General features: G+C 41.0%; 1 protein-coding gene across 1 annotated transcript in view; it reads left to right on the top strand.

The window, feature by feature from the left end:
• The window catches only part of NME7 (NME/NM23 family member 7), a 93616-nt gene that overhangs the window by 2475 nt on the left and 70631 nt on the right, over positions 1-20510 (top strand). The window contains exons 2-3 of the mRNA XM_084300465.1: positions 15837-15944; positions 19445-19611. Of these exons, the coding sequence (XP_084156591.1) occupies positions 15837-15944; positions 19445-19611 (275 nt within the window). The remainder of the gene's footprint in view (positions 1-15836; positions 15945-19444; positions 19612-20510) is intronic.

Below are 20510 nucleotides of genomic sequence, written 5' to 3'. Positions count from 1 at the left end.
AGTTTTAAGTCATATAATGGCCACAGAAAGAAAAGTATAGTAACTTTTAGTTGTTTCAGGTCAGTGTACTAGTGTTAGACCTTACACTTGGCTTGCACAGAGCCAGTGCACTGGAGACTTGGTTGGGTGCGTTGTAAAACCAGGCACATAACTGGGGGGGAAGCTAAGGTAAAAGAGAAATGTTTTGAAACATCGTGCAGTTGTCTGCTAGCTGTTGGAAAGCAGTTTTCGTTGACATCAGTTGACAGGATTTCAAATCAGCTCTGATGCATCTTGAGTGTGCATGTGTGACATATGGCTGCTGTGGACTGTCGGCAGTAAATGCCCTGAGAGAATCTCACTTGTTTCCCTCTCCAGAGGTGGTGTTTCACCTGGCTGCTGGAAGCAGTTACTCTTTTGGGGTGCCTTGGATGTAATCACACGCAGAGACATACTGGAACATCATCTTGAAAATGTTTGTTTCTTTTTATTAATGAGTTTGTTGCACTCTGACACCTGAAAGAGTTCCAGATGTAGAAATCCACCATTTGCCAGAGAAGAATGGACTCTACGTGCAAGCAGTGGTCATACAGATACAGAGCCTTATCGCACTTAGGCTGTCTGGAGGTGCAGTTACATGCTTTTGTTTCCCTCTGTTCTTTAAAACCATTATTCTTGCCCCCGCAGCTCTCACAGCTGCAGAGTACATCCCCAAGACTCTTTTCATAGCAGAGCAGACAAGTAATACTTCCGTCTTGCACGTGTGGCTTTGTCTAATAGGACGTCATCTGGATGTCATCCAGCTTTGGTTTTGTGGATGTGCAGGCACACAGTTAGTGGAATTTGAGCTTCCAACTACCTTTGATTGAAAAACATCTTTGATTCATCACTGGAAAAGACTTTGTGTTTTGGAAATGAATCTTAGAAAATAGGAAGCAAATCAGCCATTTCTAGAACTTGACCACAGTGAGCTTGCTCATGGTCCAGCGTTATCGTGTTGTGATCAAGTTTTCGGCTGAAGGCATTATAAGGCAATACAGCTCCTGAGGCAGTTGTGGAGTATACCTTGGTTTACTGGAATTTCATTTGGGAACCAGTAATCTCAACCATACTGGACTAGCTTGTAAGATGGGATGATTTGGTGAAGAGTGGTCATTCAGAGATGAACATATAGACAGACAAAACTCTTTCCCATTTAATAGAGTTTCCTGAACAAGGGCACATTTATAGAGTAACTTTTCTTTTAGTCATTTGCAAATTATGTACTTTTGCTTGCAAAACGGTTGCCCTTAAAAAAAATATCATTTTCTTTTTTTAAACTTTTGTGGAAGAGATGAAAACCTCTCCCAGAAACTTCCTTAATGCTTGAGAAGATTTACTTCTTTGGTCTTCAAACAAGGGACAGTTTCACTGGAGTGCCAGCTGGTGATTACCTTGGTTTTTCATCTGCAGAGTAAGTGGCCTGAGTCTTTTTGTTGTAAGCTGGCATGACAGAAACAACCGCAAAGACTGGTTTCCTTACTTAATGGCTGTCACTTGCAGCATTTAATTGCAGGGAAAATAAAACATTGTATTGCATGGTGAGTCTTATACAAGCATCAGAAGTACGATAGCGTTTCTTTTTGAACCAATGTTTCTTAGTATTGCTGATTTCCTTCTTGGGCAGGCAGCCTATGCACGTGGCAGAAGATGTAGCTGATAAAATAACAGGATTTTGGGCCTGTGCAAGCCAAATGAAAACTGCTAAAAGAATGCAGCTATATTTGACTGAGCAATGTGAAACATTGTTCCAGGAATTGTTTTGGGTTTGATGCTGCCATCTTTGTGGCATTACTTGCTATACAAAATACCACCCTGCATATATAAAGTTGACAGGTTCAGAATCCATGGGATAAATTGCCTCCTACTCCAGCCAACTCTCGGCTGTGGCTTGCAGGAGTTGCCATCTCTCTAACAGTAATTTTAGATGCAGTGAGAGCTCTTCTGACTGATGTGTCTGAAGTAGCTGACAGCATGAAAGGCAAAGTGATCTAGTTATCTAATGAATGTATCATTACATAATGATACATTCCATATTAATCTCCCAGAATTATCTCTCAGGATCCTTCAGATTATAGGTGCAGTTGTTAATAACTTTGGCACATCTATTCTAATTACATGGGTTTGTTTGTTTTATTTTATTTTGCCAGAAACCAAAGCAATTCAGGGATTACTCAGTGAGCCACTGTCAGGAGTGAAAAGAAAAGTTGCCAACTGAAAGTTTGTAATAAAGGAATAATGGGATTTGATGATAGAGACAGTGGTTATTTAGAGAATTGTTCCAGGCAGATTTCATGTGGATAAAATTTATACTGAAGGATGTTGTATCAGAGGTTTTAATTTTGTTGAAAGCACATCTGGACTTGGGTTATTATAAGAACCCAACAGGTCTGTGTAGGACGTGGAGGAGTGCAGAAGGATGGGTGTTACCTGTGGGCAAGAAGCATCCAAACTGACAATAAAAATCATGGAATGGGCATTTGGGTTGGAAGGGATCTCTTGGGGTTATCCAGTCTGGCCCCTTGCTCAAAACAGGTCTAATTGGAGCAGGTACAGGAGTCCTGAACATCTCAAATCCTCTCCTCCCGGCAGCCTGTTCCAGTGTCTTGGTTAAAAAAAACAACCGACTGACCAAAACGCCATGGGATTAAAAATCCTACTGTGTAACTGGAACTTCCCGTGTTTCAGCTTGTGTCCTTTGCCTGTTTTGCTGTCAGCATGCGTCCTTTGCAGTCAGGCTCCTGCTGGCCCTACGGGCTGTACTTGGGCCACCCTCACCCTCTCCTTTCTCTGGCTGGCTGAGCAAGAAGGCACCAGTGTCTCAGCTCTGTCTTGTGGGTTGTGTTCACCACCCCCTGACTTTTCTTCCTCTTTTCAGTCAGTAGTGTCCATTTTATTTAAGCCGAGGGAATAGGGAGTCTCTGAAAAGTGGTTTGGGACTGTTCAGTTGAGCAGCTTGACTGAGTTCCTAAAGATTAGCAGTGCTCTGTATATCCAGGTGGGGGGCTCTGCTAATCATTGACAGGTGAAAAACAGATGATGAGGAATACCTGTTGCTGTGAGCCTGGAGCCGTGAGGCTTTTTCCATCAGCATCGACCTTTAACTACAGCTGTGGCCACCATGAGTAATCACTAAAGGTCCTACCTCATGAATGTGCTTGGCCTAATCCTCCAAAACTGTTTTGTGTCCACCTGTGGCCTTACGCAGATGGAAACCAGGTGCACTGGTGCCTAAGCAACATGCCAAGGTCATCAAGTACCCTTTGGTGAGTAGAACCCAGGAGTTTTCTCCCAGTTGACAAAATGGAAAGAAAAAACAGCATAAGGATTGATGAGTAAATGTACCTGTAGTCTCCGGAACACAGTGCCACAGCTTATTATTGAGAGCTTAGCAAGTATTTGTATGTGTAATGAAAATATCCCCTGATAAAGTGAGCACATACAAAAGGTAGACTTTTTTTTTTTTTTTCATGCTAATACCTATAGGTAAATACATTTCCTCTGTGAGGTTGCCCTTGCAAGCTGTCGTGAACAGTTCTGTTACTCCTCCAAAACACACAGCACTGGCATTTTTTGGAAGCTGGGTATTGAAGAAGGCTGTGTGACCCCGTTTCAGCCACTTTCCTGTATTAAAAGGACTTTATCTCTCAGGCTGTGGGAGTCTGTGCTTTGTAATTTAGTCTTTTTATCTCGTTTTGCCATTTAGCTTATTTTGAGGCATAGTGTACTTGGAAGTGGTTGAAAGGAGGTGTCCAACCTCCCTTTGAGCACTAGGTGGTGCTCCGATATTTGCAAAGAAGCGGCTCTTGGCGATGCAGTCCCGAGAGCCTTGTTGCATCTATTTGCATGGGATTCTTCATTAATTTTAACCACCTTTTTCATTAAATAAGTCATGCTTTCGCTGCAGAATATTCTAACGTGCTTGGAAAGAGCAGCCACACACCAGAGATGTATACACATGGGAAGGGGAGGATGTGTGCATGCATACTTGAGGCTGTGTACCTGTTCTTCCACATGAATGCCATGCATATTTAGGTACGATCTTTCACTAAACCTAGTACCCCTTCTAGTTTTATCTTTTCCCTGTGTTCATTCTCTTACTGTAGTATCTGGGGATGGCAGTTGTGGAGCAGGACTGCATTATGCCACGGATTTTCTAGTTACCTAATAGCAATGCTGTCCTTGCCTTGCCTGATGTGCTCTCTTATGGCACACTGTAATGACCGAGTTACGGCTTCGAAGCCTGAACATCCCCAGCTCACTGGGGAAAAGGGATGAGCAGCGGTGTGGATCCAGTCCTTGCAGCTGCCGGACCAGCAGAGGTTGCTCATGGCAGCTGCAGAGCCAGCAGGCTGGGCAGGGACAGCAGCCCTGTTCTGGCTCCTTCTGCAGGTTTCTGCACTGCAACAGAGTCTGCAGAAGTGGGAAAGGAGAGTGAACCAAATGAGCTGCCTTTGCCTTGTTTTTGGGAAAAACAAGGTGGGGGGTTATACTTAAGCAGTCTGGATATTTAATCCATTAAATCTTGCTGTCCTTCTGTGGTTGATGGTTGTTCCTATTGGTGTAATAGACCTTGATGGTGATTATTCCCATTTTACAAAAGGATGAAGTGGGAAATACAACCTCCTTTTTGTAAAAGTGTCGAGCATCGAATTCACTAATGCAGGGGATAATCTGTCAAGGTGGAACTAAGCTATTTGACCCAAACCATGTACAGGTTTGTTATTCTTCAGTCACTGCCCGCATCCAGCAGAGACCTTCACATACTAATGGGGACTAATGCAGGCTGCTCAAAACTGTGATGACAAAAGTCCTCTGCTCTGGAAGAGAAGTAATTTTTGTTAGCTCATCAAAGAAATCTTCATAAAATTGACCTGTAAAAGGCCAGTAGGAATGGCAGAGTTTAAGAACAGGATTCAAACTACCCACTCTGCTTCCACTGCCGCAAAGGATTTTACTTTCTGACAACTTTACTCCTGGGAAGCTGCTGAACAGCTTTTGCCATGAGAACTGTTCACAGCTAACTTGTCATTAGCCTGACAGCAGATTAAAGGGTATATGACCACAACATCTGTGCTAGCTGAGGTCTGGATTTAGTCCACCTATGTTAGAATTAATATTTGACACAATCTAGGAAAAAATCTAGGAAGTGTGTTAACTTCAGCATTTGGTTAAACAGTAGTGCAGGCAAAGTACTTGCTTTACGTGCCCATAGTAGTGAATAAGAAACCTGTCAGCAGGGTTGTTTGCGTACTTCAGGGCATCGTAAATCTTTACTGCACCGTTACATGCTCTGACTGTTCAAGCTGGATGCAGCACGTTTGGTCTTTGGATCATTCACTCGAACTCCAGGGTGTTAACGCTCACTGGTGTCAGCGGGCCGAGGGACACCCTTAGCTGTGATTCCAAGGCAAACAATTGGTTCTTGTTAAGACCAATTTTCAGAACCTTATTATAAGCTGAGATAATTTCAAGATGCTGAAGGCATTAGGTTAACCTGAAGTGCTCGTGAGAGCTTTCGTTCAGGATTTGTAGGTGTTTTCCTTTTGAACCTCTACTTCCAGCTGCCCATAATGATCTGAGACTTGAACCATTCTGCTGGAAATTTTCCAAACAGCTTCTACTGGGAGTCGAAAGTTGAATGGAAGACTTGAATAAGAATGTGTGGAAAACAAGTTGAAATATTTTCTCAGTCCTAATAAATAAGAAAACAGACAAATAATAAGCAAACAAACAAAATTAATAAAAATTCAGTGTTCCTCCAAAGAGCTTTTGTTTTGAAAGGCTTGGAAATTGAAAGCTGGAGTTTTGACAGAGGAAAGATGTATGAAAGGAGACTACCTTTGAGTGTGACTATCAACGTTAATGTTTGGATGAGTTTTGAGCCTTTCAAAACTGTTTTTCCTGTACGTACAATACAGGAAGGGTTGTGTAATGGGATGTGCACAGGTATCTGAGTGTATGTGCAGCCCTATTGTCCTTTCTGGGGTCACATGCAGACGCTAACCTCCTATTTCAAAGTCAGAGACCCAGCATCCAGCAGCTGACCACGGCAGTGTGAGTTCTGCCACTACTGATGGATTCTACAAAGCACCTAAGCTGTATCCTGAAATGTAATTATGCAAGTGCCCCAAGCCTGTGAGATGAGGAGTGTTACAGATGCTTTTCTGAGTCAGGGAACGGCTCTGCTTTCGCTATAATCACTGTCACACTCTTCCTGAGTTGGTGGAGGCAGGTAGGAAAATGCTGAGCACTACTGACTACTACTAGAGAAATTATATGGGGCCATGTAATTAAGGAGTACAATAATATAACTTGTGATCTTCAGCTTTATAAAGTACATCATGTAGCATGCATTAAATGGAGAGATACTCCCTTCAAGATGAAGTTTAGCTGGTCTTCTAAAGCTACACCTGTCTTCACGGAGCAGGAGCAGCAGTGTGGGGTCCTTCATGTGTTTTAGAGAAATTGCATTCCAACATCATTAGAAAAATACCATGAGTCCATAACTAAGTACTTAATTATAACATGTAATTGCAGAGGGTTGGAGTTAAGGGTTGAGGATTTCAGTTCTTGACTCTCTTACATGAGAGACTGGAGGGGGAAAGAATAGGTTACACTAATCACGCCTACATACTACATAGAAAGCCTGCAGAATTTGCATAATCTAGTAAAAGCTGATTTCTTCCTTAGCAAATTGGCAGAACAGCCAGATAACGTTGTTGTTGTGAGGTGGGAATGCAGATTTCTAAATCTGGGAAGAAAGTTTTGGGTCTTCAGCCTTTAAGGGCTGTGCTCATTGAGAGCCCTGCACATATGGAGTGGATTTATTGAACCAAAATCCCAGTCAAAGGTGACGATTAACTTGGTCAGTGCTACAGAGACAGAAATATCCCCACATTACTTGGCAGCAGAAGGTCTGGGCAGCAATGGCCATGTGCCAAAAGCATGTGCATAAGCCAAAAGGTATCTGAGAAGCTGGGTACCAGTAGTAGTGGGAGTCAGGTAACTGGATCTGGAGGAAGTAGCACCTGTTTATGGCAGGGGAAGCGTTCTAAATGCAGCAGTGTTTCACTTGTTTAAAAGATTTCCAGTGTTGATTAAGATTTTTGAAATTTTAACCAATCTTAATTAGTTTCTAATAGTTGTCTAGGACTTCTGTGAAATTTTCATTAGGTAGGATTTGCCTTATACAAGGAGAGGGGGGAAAAAGAGACTTCCAGAATTCACCAGTGAACTTCTGAATGCGAGGTTTAGTTTGAGAATTGTCTGTAGTCAAGACATTGCCATGGAAATTGCAGTTGCCAGATGTTTCTCAATTTGAAAGTGATCTTTCTGACTCTCTGAAGAAAAGCCTGTCGAGAAAGTGGTGGGAGGACCAACAGCAGCAAAGGGGCTGTGGAATTGGAGCTACAAAATTTGTACCAGTGCCTGTGGCAGAGACATGGACAGGGGAGGAGGAGGAAAATGAGATTTGAGAGACAGCTAATTGAGAGCTCTATCTGCACAGTGCTGTGGATTTATGTTGTGCCTGGAAAATATCCTGTATTAAAGGAACTGTGAAGGGTAGAAGATGGGTTGAATTGCACAACATAATAAGTGTGCATTGCTGAGGATTCATTTTGGGTCTTAAGGTGCATTACAATGCTGAAAATGAGAGCACTTTCTGCCACTTAAAATGCTGTTCGTTAAATGCCACCAGTATGTTTGAAGTCTTGTTTCTTGCAAAATTGTCACCAACATTTAATGGCTTAGCTGTTTCTGCACCTTTTTTTCCCTTTCCCTTTTCTCTCCTAAATGGATATTTTTCTTTTAAAGAATTATTGGTGATAGGAAATTACTCATAATGTACAAATGGAATTTTTTGTACAGCTGCTTTCAGCCTACTTGCCTCAGAAAAAAACAAAATTTATGTGATTTCAGTCTGCATGTTATGTGTATCTGACCACTGTCTTGTGTCCTCCCTTTTCTCCCCAGTAAGTCTGAAATTACTGGCAGATTTCAGGCAGAGGGATAATGATGTTCCTTCAGGTTTCACAGTAAAGCAAAGAGGGAAGAAACCTTCTAAGGCATCTTTAAAGAAAGACTTCATTGTGAGCTCAACCTAGTTACACATCAGAGAGTCCAGGTGGGTTTCAGCCTTTATTAAATGCTTGAGCTGAAGAGAAGTTACAGGTAAAACAGTTGGGGAAGGGAAACAGGAGTAGAAAGAACCAGGGCTCATTATTTCTTGCGTTTGCTTGTCATTTAGTAAGGACAAGTAGTCCTAACGGAAGGCAGAGTGTAGTGGTACAGAAGTGTATTTGCCTAGTACTGTTGCCGTCTGAAGTTGTGCATACAGGCCCTCTTGTTCAATCAAACTGAAGGGCATACAGTGCCTGGAAACTAAGAAGACAGACATGTTTGATGAAGCAGCAAGTGCTTTGCTCTGTGATAAAGTGACAGTCACTATTTCGCTCACCGTCCCTTTGCTCTCTGAAAGGCATCTCGCTGTAGCAGTCCCGTCACTGACTGTATGAAAGGGAGTGATGCTGTTTGGTTTGTCTAAGCTAGAATTGCTTTACAGCTTTTAGAGTACAAGTATCCCATTTATTCATAGAATCACAGAATGGTTTGGATTGGAAAGGACCTCAAAGCCCACCCATCTCCACCCCCCTGCCATGGGCAGGGACACCTCCCACCAGCCCAGGTTGCCCACAGCCCCATCCAGCCTGGCCTTGAGCACCTCCAGGGATGGGGCATCCACAGCTTCTCTGGGCAGCCTGGGCCAGTGCCTCACCACCCTCATAGGGAAGAATTTCTTCCTTATGCTAAATCTCCCCTTTTTTCATTTCAAGCCATTCCCCCCTGTCTTATCCCTACACTCCCTGACAAAGAGTTCCTCCCCAGCTTTCCCGCAGGCCCACTTTAGGTACTGGAAGGCCGCTGTAAGGTCTCATTTTCTAACTTCCATCAACCTTTATGTAGCATGTCAGAAAACTGGTCATGATGTTTTTTCCCCTCTCCTGGGTGAAAACTGTTTGCACAAATGGAGTTGGCCAGCTCATTAAGTATTTTGGCATCTATTAATGTAATTTAGCTTGACGTGTCTTGTTTGATGTTTCAACTTCATCATTTTACATAACATTTTTGTAGAGACTCCAATTGTTTTAAATGGTTTTGATTTTGCTCTTTCAGCTTCATGGTTTTATCCGCAGGGGACTGTCACATCTGAGATGTCCTTACCCGAAAGAAAAGCACTCCTAGCCCACTGGTTGAGCCCATTTTTAAAGCTCACTGAAGTGACAGCTTTTGTCTGGTGTTCTGAATACATGAGAACACAGCGCTACTTGAAAAGCTAGGTGTCCTGTTCCCTGGGGAGGTAACACCTAAAAGCATTCAGCTGAAAATAAAGCGAAGCTGTCTGAATGTTAGAATGGGAGAACACTAAAGCTAATAACAGCGAACAGTTTAAAGCAATAGAAGTAGTATTTCTGGGGCTCTTCAGCAAGCAGGTGTTGCAGTGACAGTGCTTCTACCTGTGGCCTGCTGGGGGAGCATGAGTCTGTGAGTGGCTGCTTTGGAGGAAGGTGGAGGTGGATCTGGCTGCAAGCCCTGATTCCAGCTCCACAGTTTAGGATTTTATCGCTGTCTTTCTTTACAGTTTCTCTGAAGTCCTTTTGTGGTAAAGGTAAATCTGAAGTGGTGATTAGTCCAGAAGATTTAATGATCTGTGAGCTCTGAGGAGCTGTTTCAAATAACTCATAACAGGACTTAGATACCCACTGTTAAGAGATTCAGCATACATCTACAACAATAACTTCTGGATCCGATTCTGAGACTCTGAGGAAGGCCGCTGGTCAGGTCCCACACTTCAGCCTGTTGTCTGAAGAGCATGAGACCAACATCTACTAAAGGAAGGCACCAACACATACTGCAATAGTTCTTTGTAGGTTCTACAGAAAAAATAGGAAAGATGAGAAGAAAGATACCTGTGGGCTGGCCATTTCAACAAAGTCTAATTTTTGCCAAAGAGAGTGCTCAGCAAACTTGCATGCACTTGTAATTTATTTATTTATTTCTAAGAAATGTAAGTACATGTTAGTGCATGTTATAAATTCTGACAGTGCATAACAGTGCATAAGCAGATTACCTTATATAGGAGTCAGATTCATATCTTCACCCGAAAAGTTGTAAATTTTGTGTTTTTGTCCTTTAATACCATCTAATTTTTTATAAAAATATTCTTGCTCTCCCAGAACATTTCAGAGAGTGCCTACAGCCTGGCATAGGAAGCAGCAAGGTTGTTAAATAAATGTTTCTCCTAAAGCTGTTGCCAGAATTTTGGGAAGTTTCAGGGCTCTCTTTCCAGAAAGTTTTCTTTTTGTATGAGGAGAAATACTCATTCAGTATGAGGATTGTTCTTGCCTGCTGGCCCAACCTGTTCCCAGTAATTTTCATACAAACAGCTTGATCGCTCAGACCAGTGTTTGAGCACAGCTTTTTCCTGGGACGGCACAGAGTTTTACAAAATACGGAATCAGGAGATCAAGACGGGTCTTTTTGACTCTGATCCAGCTTCTGCTGAGGTTTTTTGCAGTCTTTGTATTGTTTCAGTGGGAGTTGATTCAGGTCCTTTTGATTTGATTTCCCTCAGATCGGATTTCGGAGTCACTGAGTCACTGGGAAAATCGAAGGAGCAGCAGACACGAAGCTACCCACTTAAAACAGCGACGTGCTTTGTGACTCCTAAACTTCCAGATACGTGGGCAATGGGCCCTGAGCCTGTGTCAAAATTTCATGCATGCTGCCGCTCCTGATTGCATATATAACCCTCAGTAGAGGCAGGATTACTAATAGCATGTAAAGGTGCACTTTCCAGATACCTCAGAGCTTTTGTAATTCCAAGAAATATTTGGATAGTTTCATGTGAAATTTCTTGAGTAATAAGCTGAAGGAGTCACGGTGCATTGCAGGCTGGGAACTGTTTTAAGCACAGGTGGTTGCTCCTAGTCAGCCAGAGATCGTAGAGATTACAGCTAAGAGCACGGATTGGCAAACAGGTAGAAAAATATTAACTTCAGGCTCACTGATGGGACAGAATTATCTGTATAGTGAAAAAGAATAAAGCCATATGAAAGGCGAGATCCTAGTAAAAATTAATTGCCTGTATGTTAACATGGGGAATCATCTCAACTGCCCTTCTCTTAGACTGTGATGAGGCAGAAATTGCACATGACCAGTAGAAACAAATGGCCTGAAACCCCGATTTCCTGTTTACTCCATCGTAAGAGATGGATTTCATCTCTAGGATGAAATTTCTAGTCAAAACTAGAGGGAGAGGACAGAGATGCTCATCCTGGAACAGTAGAATAGTGCGGTACTCAGGAAGGACCCTAAAGTTGGGATAACTGTATGTTACCAGCTGCATGTTCTGCCTAGCTCAGAGCAGGGGGATAAAATTGTTCTTCCACCTTCCCGTGCAACCTCTTTACTTCCCGAGCTGCTGTTCCACCACTCTGTTGTTTCTTATGAGAAGCTTTGGAAGATTGCTTTTGTTTTACTGCAGAACAGAAGCCCTTTGGAAATCTGTGAGCTTTCCAGGACAAGAGATCATTTCCTGCCCAGCTTACCAAGCGCTCTGCTTTCTGGTTATGAGCTTCCTTGGCAGCCACCTTCCAGACAAACTGTTTCTCCCTGCTGCAGAGTTTTTTATGAGCACAGTTCTGTCAGAAATGCTTAGATTTAGCTTCCAGAACTTAGCTCCATGCTAACAGAGTGCCTGCTACTCCCATCAGTTTCAGAACTAAGTACAATATATATATATTTTTTTTTATTCAGCTGTACTTCAATAAATGTTTCTCCTGTGCACAGAGCCATAGAATACATACTCCTACTGCATATTCACACATAGAAGGATAAACAAAAAGCCTAAGCTAGCAAAACCTACACATATATCCAAATGCTTTTCCCTGCAGCTTGCGAAAGAAGGAATAAAGAGAAAGATTATTCTTTTTGTCTTCGCAGTAGGTGGACTGAGATCACTGATTTCAGTGGCCCTGGATTTTACCATAGAAAGGGGCTGCGAAAACTGAACTAAAGACAGCAACCCTGAAACTATCAGTATGTGAATATAAAGCAGACAGTCACTGCTGGGTTTTCTAATGCTGGTAATTTTTCCACTGATGTGAAAAGCGTAAGGAAAATTATTTCTGTCTCAGTAGGTATTGCTTGGTTAATAGTGTGGTCGTGATCGAAGAGGCTGTGTGTAATTGTGATGAGGGTGCAGATACAGAAAGGAATGGAAATAATGTTTTAAGGGGAATTTTTTTGGAGTTATAAGGTATTCTTAAGTTGACTTGATTTGTTGCTATTTGAGCTGTTCATGGTGACATGATTTTACTGGTCCCTAACCACGTCAGCCGTTTCCCCTCTGGTGCACTGAGCAGGATACCACCTGGCAGATCCCCTCTGGTCTCTGATCACCCTGTTCTGTACATGTGTTTTCTCTGCAAGTTGCCTTTCTTAGGAGGAGGAGCAGAAGGCAAGGAGCAGCCCCAGCACATTTCCCATAGTACCTGCCTGTCTCTGAGACTCCTTTCCATGTGGCAGCCTGGGACACACTCGTGGAAGAGTACATAGGAAAGTTGTCTGCCATAGCAGTTATGGGGATTGTGCACTTGAATGGAAGATGAAAGTAAATATTTGTAAAAGATAATTTCAGGGTTGTGAAGGCTTTATATTCTATTGCAGTCCTTATAGTATGTGATGGGAAGTGGACAGATGTTTGTGTTTGGTATTTGCCTTTGAAATCCTGTGGCATTACGTAACTAAACAAAAGGCTCACTTCTCATTTAAAAGGATTTATTATGAGTCTAGTATGTAGTCAATTTTTAAAGCATACGATATGAAATTGGTTGATGTTTTTGATGAGTTGGAGTGGCAGTTTTACTGCGATGCTTGGGAAGGGCTCATCTGAATGTGTTTGCATTATTCCATTTCGTGATTGCATTCTGGACTGCCTTCTGTCAGTTCTAAGGCTATCCGTATGAATCTCGAATAGTAAAATTGCAGTCCTGTCATGTTTTACATTGTACTTGCTTGGCAGAGTCCGCAGGTTGCTTTTAATGTTGAATTTCTTCACGTTGCGGTATGGAACAATTTACCTGTTCACAAATGTAATCTGTTTCAGTTATTTTTCTAATGTTTTCCTGAAGCTTGTAAGCTTTCTTCTGATACGGTTCTCTGCACTTAAAAATGACTTATTGTGATATTTTTATGTCTGTAAAGCAGAGAAAATTCTAGTTATGGCCCAGCTTTACAGATTTAAATTTGATCGTTTTAGAAAACTGTTAGCTCTGTGTGTTTTCCAGATAGAAAATAATAACCAATTCCTATTTACCTGCTAACTGATTCCATTACTGGGCATTTGGGGGTTAGCTCAGCAGTGCTTTCTGAGTCTAAGCAGCCTTTATTACCTTGGGCTTGCTTGCCATCCTAAAAGAAGGTAATACAGAGTGGTCATTTCTGCCATTCAGCTAAATAAAAAGCAGTGGCCAGAAGGGCTTGCTAAATAGCAAATGTGAATAGCTCGGATGTTGGGTAAGATCTCAGAAAATGAATTTTGAATGCATCTTAAAACCAAGGATATGTTAAAAGAAAGAAAAAAAAAAAGCTGGCCAATTCCTCAACAGACAAGACACCATGCAGTTCCTCACTGTAAATGTGAAGATACTGGTGACTAAATGAAAAATCTAAACTCTTTTTCTTTGCTTGTTCATCTAAACGTGTTACTTGCCTGAGACAAGTAAACATTTGGATATTTCCAAATTTTTACATAAATGAAAATTAGTAGCTTCTCTGTCAACTGCTACCTAGCAAACATGTTTGAAAGTGATGCTATAATATAAAATTGGTAACGTAAATACAATTGTATCGGTCTTGGTGTTATGAGGAGTGCATCTTCATTTATTTCATATGTCAGCAGTGTGTTTTTTTTCAGAAAACCTCTGTGGTAGACAGCTGCCTCAAAGTGATTGTGTGTACCATGCATCCTTGATCAGATGGTGGTCAAATTCATCAGTCAAATGATTGTCTTGTCTTCCAGCAGTAGGAGTGTATTTAAGATCAAGGGCGAAATTTGTCATTTATTATAATCTGTCAGCCCTCCATGTTGTTTATTGCCAGTGACATGCCTATATGGAAGAACTAAGGTGTGAGTTTTCAGGTAGGAAGGTGTTTGTTCTGGCTTACATGTGTCTAGAACGATGGTGATAGCAATGAAGACACGAGCAGGACTAGCGTGAATAAGGGCCTGAAACTAGGCTAAGTCCTCAGGGAGTTTTTGTGCACGATGCTGCACCTAAAACATATGTTTAAGTAATGTCCAAGGCTGTAGCGCAGAGATAAGGCTGTGCTGCCCCCACCGTGCAAGTCTCCCTGTGTTACAGTCATGTCTTTGTTTTGCAGTGGAGGGCACCGTACGGGCTGACAGTAGGGTGGGGAACTCGCCTCAACGCCTTTAACTGACCAGACATACGTGTTCGTCACACTGTGAAATCCTGAAATTGTTCTTTTTTATCTCATTCTTACCCACCGCTGCTTCTGTTGAGTCTTTAACCTGCAAAAGCTCTTATGTCAGTTTTAAGCTGAAGATGTTGGAAGAAAAGCTGCACTGACAACAAAAGCAAGATCGCGGATTTGTTTGGCTTAATGTCTGTAGGCTTCCACTCACCACAGAAGTGATTACGACTCTTTACCTTCTGATGTTCCGGAGTAGGCATTGAAGCCCGTGGGAACTCCTTCTGTCTGGTTGCTTAGTGGGCTGTCTTTGAAACAACTGAAATACTGCTGTTTTCTAAAATCTGAAGGACAAAAAAAGCCTGCTTGGCTGCAACTTCAACTCCCAGTTGTACCTAAATGTTTAAGATAAGAGAGTGCAGGTACCTCTAAAGAGTGGAAGCCTGTGATGAGACCATTCTTGCCCTCAGGAGTAGCAATCAGATTTAGCAAGGATATGGAAAATAAAAACGTAGAGCTCCATCTAGCAGCTCTCAAACAATTGGTATTTGTAGGACCAATAGCTACCAAACACACACCACTAAGAGGTGCTGGAGCTGCGCGTCCACGTGCACTGCATCGCCTTTGTGCTTGCTTCCCCGAAGGATGAGTGGAGACAAGCTAAGCATGTAGCTACAGTTTCATAATTATTGCAGTCTACCTTTCAGGTCACACTCCGTAATGGCAGAAAATGAGGTGTAAATGAGATCAGGTTGCTTGTGCTTTATGTAAGTTTCAGGCATTTAAGTAGTGAATTGAACTAATGTCCTTAGCTTGAATATGTTTATCTCAGCATTAACAGAAGTTCAGGTATCGCTGGTCAGGAAGAGGAAAGTGTTTTCCTGAAAGTTGTGTGGGAAGCACGTTAAAATTCAGTATTTTCATTGTGAGCAAACACACTTTTTTAACATACCAAAGCACATCAGATACCTGCCTCAATTTCACAAAATTAAGAAGTCTAACAAGAACTGCTACAATAATTCAGATTTAATGGGTGATGAAATCAGAATAAGATTTTAGATTGCCTGGAAAACTGCCATATTGTTTTTATCATACTTAGAAGATGAGAGCTGACAAGCGAAAAGATGTCACCAGCTGTGTTAAGCAGATGAAGATGTGCAGGCTATGCATTTACTAATGAATTTTTTGACTTTTCTGATAGCAAATGCAAGGAAGTTTATTATTTATTATTATTATTACTACTACTATTACTGTTATTGCTATTTGTATATTTAAAACCATGTATGGTTGCTCTGATAGCCCTCCCATTTTTGTTTCAGAGTCAAGATGATAGATATGCTTTCACTGCTGAATGGTATGACCCAAATGCTTCACTCTTTCGGCGTTATGAGCTTCTCTATTATCCAAAGGATGGATCAGTTGAAATGGTAAGAATAAAAGAAAAATAACAGTTATTATAAGTACAATATGCAATTAAACAGTCTGTAAAATGGAAGGCCACTAGCTATGCCAATGAATTTTCCAGGTAATGAAAATGTAATTTAAGATGTACCTTGCTCTGTTTCTAAAACTAAACAAAAAGCAAAAACACTAGGTCACAGTGGAGCACATGGAAGACCTTCCATGTTAATGATTTTTACCTTAAATCTTATTTTGGCGTGGAGAGATTCATTTTCACAAATCTGTTTTCATTCAATCTCTACTTGGGTTTTAGTATTGGAACCAATCTGTGCTAACCTACTGCATGAGAAACACAAATTGAAGCTAATTCCAAGCAGGGAAATAAGCTTCAGCTGAAATTCCAGAAGTCTCTGAAGAGTAAAATGTTAAAAAAAAAAAAAAAAAAAAGTTATCAAAATAGAAGAAATGGTAAACTACTCTTAATTTGGTTTTAAAGCAAAGAAGGATATTTCAGACAGTGGGATCCAAATCTTTCCATCAGTGGTGCTTGCTTTTTGACTTATGGTTCATACAACTAATCCCCTCTATTTATTAATAGGTTAAAACAAGGATGTTGCAGAAGCAGGCACATATATAAAGACGAAGTATGGATAGTACAGATTATCCTACTAAAACAGCCAATTCTTTGTGCTCCCCTTTAGGAATGGGGGAATGGTTTTGACTAGTCTTTTCTGATTTTTAATGGCGATCTAAAGGTCTGAGAGTAGACTAGGTTTGTACATTCACGCTTCTAAATTTCGTTATGAAATTTTCTTTTTCCTGCTGTAAGTATCAAATGCAGAAATCAGAAATAAGAAAACTAGCAAAATGTGCCTTTTCTTACCCAAACAATTGCGTACTGAAACTGTGGTACCCATCAGCATGAGGAGATGCACTTTGCACTTTTTACTGATAGTCTCTTCAAACAAACTCTACCATGATGTTGTCCCTTTTAAGTTAGTTATTTGTATGATGTCTGTGTGCACAGCTGTCAAAATGTGAAGATTTTTTTTTCCCAGAGACAGTTTAGCTAATCAGTCAGGAGCCGTAATAATCTTCCTACACAACCATGTGTAGGCTGACAAAATTGTTGTTCATTTCACCTAGATGTCTCAAAACCAAGAGCTTTCAAGGTGTTCTTGAGCTGTCTTAACACTTTCTGCATCAAACATTTTTGACTTGGTAGAGCAGCATTTTGCTATTGTGCTCTCATGTTAAGAGAGTAGTACTGTGTGTTCACAGTCATGAGTACACAGACTTCGTATGATCAAGACAACCATTAAAAAAGCAAAAATGCTTGTAACACCTCTATAGAAAGAATTTTTGGGTGAGTTTGTGGACAATGATTAAATTTAGGATTGCCTTCTTCCCTCCTGGGTCTTTTTTTTTTTTTTTCCTTTTTTTTTTTCTTTTCATTTTCTCTGAAATTTGATGAGTCTTTCTTCATTACTGTCAAATTCTTCTGTATCTTTTGGTGTCTTTCCAAGAGATGATGACTGCCCACCCTTACCTCTAACATGCTTTAGGAGAAGGGAGGTAATGGATGTGAGCCTGCTTCTCCCTGCTTAAGAGAGATACTGACAGAGAGATCACTTTTCCTACTGTTGCAGTGATAGCTCTTCTTTATCACACACCTCAGCTGAGGGTGGAATGGAGCATTTGAGGGCTTATGTTATGTCAAATCCTCAGCTTTTATTTTCTTTTTTAGTTCTTCATATCTTGGTTGATCCTGGAAAGGAAAATTGCAGTGGGAATAATGTGACAAGTTTCCAGCTTGCCTTGCAGCCATTAGAAAACAACACAGGTTTTTGTCCAAGAACAGCAAGCAACTGCTGTGATCAGACTGGATGCCTTGACAGAGATGTGCCCAACTGTCCCAAGTTTTCTGTAGTTAATAACTCTCACAGGAAATTCCTGAAGCCTGAACAACTTTTCTTTTTACATAACATTTTCGAAAAAGAGAGAAGTCTTTAAAATGAACATGTACTTAGCAGAGAACTATTTTATTTTGGATAATTAACCTGTGCATGTACATGAGAGAAGGGTGAAAAAACAATCAAATTTGTCTTACATCTCTTCTATTGCAGTTTATCATTTGCATTATAAAAAGGTATCTTAAACAAATCCAAAATTCCATTCTAAAGAATTGTTTAACACAGATAGATATCTCTCTTGTTTCTTCTGCTTGAGAAGAGAGAAAAAGCTGGGAAGGGTGCCTTTCTAGAAACTGTTAGTGAAATAACCAAGGAAATGTTCAGATTTTTAGTCAAGATATTGAAGAATTTTAATGTTCGATTCAGTTGATAGGATTCCTGGCCAAGTCTAGGAAAAAACAAGTAGCTGAATTCAAGTGATTTTTTTTCCCCAGTATGTTATTGTTTCATTTACCCCTATGTTTGTAACTGAAGGGCACGCAGTAGGATTGGAGAGGATTGAAGATATTTCAGCGGGGAAGGATTCTTCTTTGTAATTCTGCCTCAGCAGAAGGAAGCATCCAAATAATTTATATTCTCTGATCTCCAAAGTTTTAGCTGTTCTGGAAAAGCTCACAATTCATCTAGCTCAAGCCTAAAACAGGAGATGAATTCAAACATTTCAGAACATGGAGTATGTAATTTTACTGATTTATTTTTTAATCTGAGGCTTACAGGAATGAAGTTTTCTTTTAATGCTGTTCTAGTTTGTATACCGTTGCAATGGAGGACAGTACACATAAATGAAGAACAGAAGAAGAGAAGTTTAGCCTGAAGAGGGCAAAAATTTTCCTTTCATAGGATTCCATTTCTCCAGGAAACTGAAGGGATCTGTAATATTGACATGGAGCAGAGAAGAGTGTGTTCATCAGGTTCTCTTTTGTGCTTTGCCAGCCCATCCAGAAAACTGCACATTACCGTCTTGCTACGTGCTGAGAAAGATGATACAAAGCTGAATTATCTTGACAGGCATTTGAGCTTGCAGCTCTAGGCAGTGAGAACTTCTCAACCTAGTGCTGCAGCCATCCATCCATCCCTAATTCAGAGTCTTATGCAGTCAAATAAAGCGTAATATCACTGGAACAATGCCCTGAAGAGGAGACTTGCCACAGACAGTGTGCATCGTGGTCTTTACTGGTGTGAGCCGTTGGCCTGTGAAACGGCACAGATCTGCTAGGGGGAAATTCTCAGTGAGACTGGGCAGAGGTATCCATAGGCACGTGAACCATTTATCACAGTTTGAATTAGCACGAGCAAATGGTAAAATAAAAACTGCAAAGACAGCTGTCACCCTGAGACTATTTAAATGGAACCAATTTTTAATCGGGTTTTAATCTTCTAGGCATTCCCAGTACGCCTGCAAGTTCAAATAGTTAGGAATTAAATCAATTTAGTGATCAGATTCAATCTCACTGTACCATGGAAATTTCTGAAAGTTGAGTAAAAATTATGTTGAGTTTGCCTACAGCTTAGATCTCTTGCTAAGGTAAATCTTAACCTTCTTTTCTCTGCAGTATGATGTGAAGAACCATCGCACCTTTCTGAAGCGCACCAAGTATGAGAGCTTACACCTTGAGGATTTATTTGTGGGCAACAAAATTACAGTTTTTTCTCGTCATCTTTCCTTAGTGGACTATGGAGATCAATATACAGCACGCAAGCTGGGGAGCCGCAAAGAGAAGTAAGAATACCTGTTTTTTGAAATCTTACTTTGTGGTTGGGGATTCAAAGTAGTTGTTGTTCTTTGCTGGAAATGAGATAAGATTTCTTTATTGTGGTGAGAAGATGAATTACTCACAGGTTTTCATGCAGTTGGAAGGGATCTGGCATACTGATGGCTGGAGGAAAGCAAAGTGTTCCCTGCTTGTAGGAAAACCCATGATTGTCCCTCCCACGTGATAAATCTTCAAGGCCAGCTTATCCATGATGTCAAGTGCTGCCTCCTCCAGGTCTCTCAAAAGAGGAGAGGCTGAGAAGAAAAGCATGGGCTCCAGTTCAGCTTTGTTACTCCCCTCAGAGCAGGCAGCAACGGTCTTGTGATTTCTGTATTCCCTTGGGGCTGTATTGGTGTGGTAACCATGATGCGTGCTGCGCTTCGAAGTCCTGAATCTTGCAAAACTATCACCCGTCTCTCTGGAGTCTGTGCACTCTCTGGAGTCTAGCACCTTACCAAACAGATCTACTCTGTGTTATTAGTAGTAACTGAAAACAGTAGGAACAGGAATGAGAGTCCCGTTCTCCATTGCTTCTCCAAGCATGGATATGTTTTGTTTGTTTGTTTGTTTTTTCCTGAGAATGTTTTCAGCATTTCCTGAAATGCATCATGAGGATGGGAAGGGTAGAGTGGGAGTGTCAATAAAATCGTCAAGCTTGTTTGTTAGGACAAATTTCATTTATAATGGGTAAAGGTAAGACTCATTGTCTCTTTTCATTTGAAAGACTTGCTTTGGGAAGGACATTAAGAGCCCATCCAAGAATAAAAATATCATGAGAGACTTAATAAAATGACAAGAAGATTACTTTACAAGGAATTTAAATCTGATTTGATTGCACTGCAGGTAATTTCTGAATTTGCAAATG

This window comes from Netta rufina, assembly GCF_964035555.1.
Source record: "Netta rufina genome assembly, chromosome: 1".
In the NCBI taxonomy this organism is placed as follows: Eukaryota; Metazoa; Chordata; class Aves; order Anseriformes; family Anatidae; genus Netta; species Netta rufina.
Note: the sequence above shows the minus strand (reverse complement) of the source record. Positions and strands in the feature narration are given on the sequence as shown.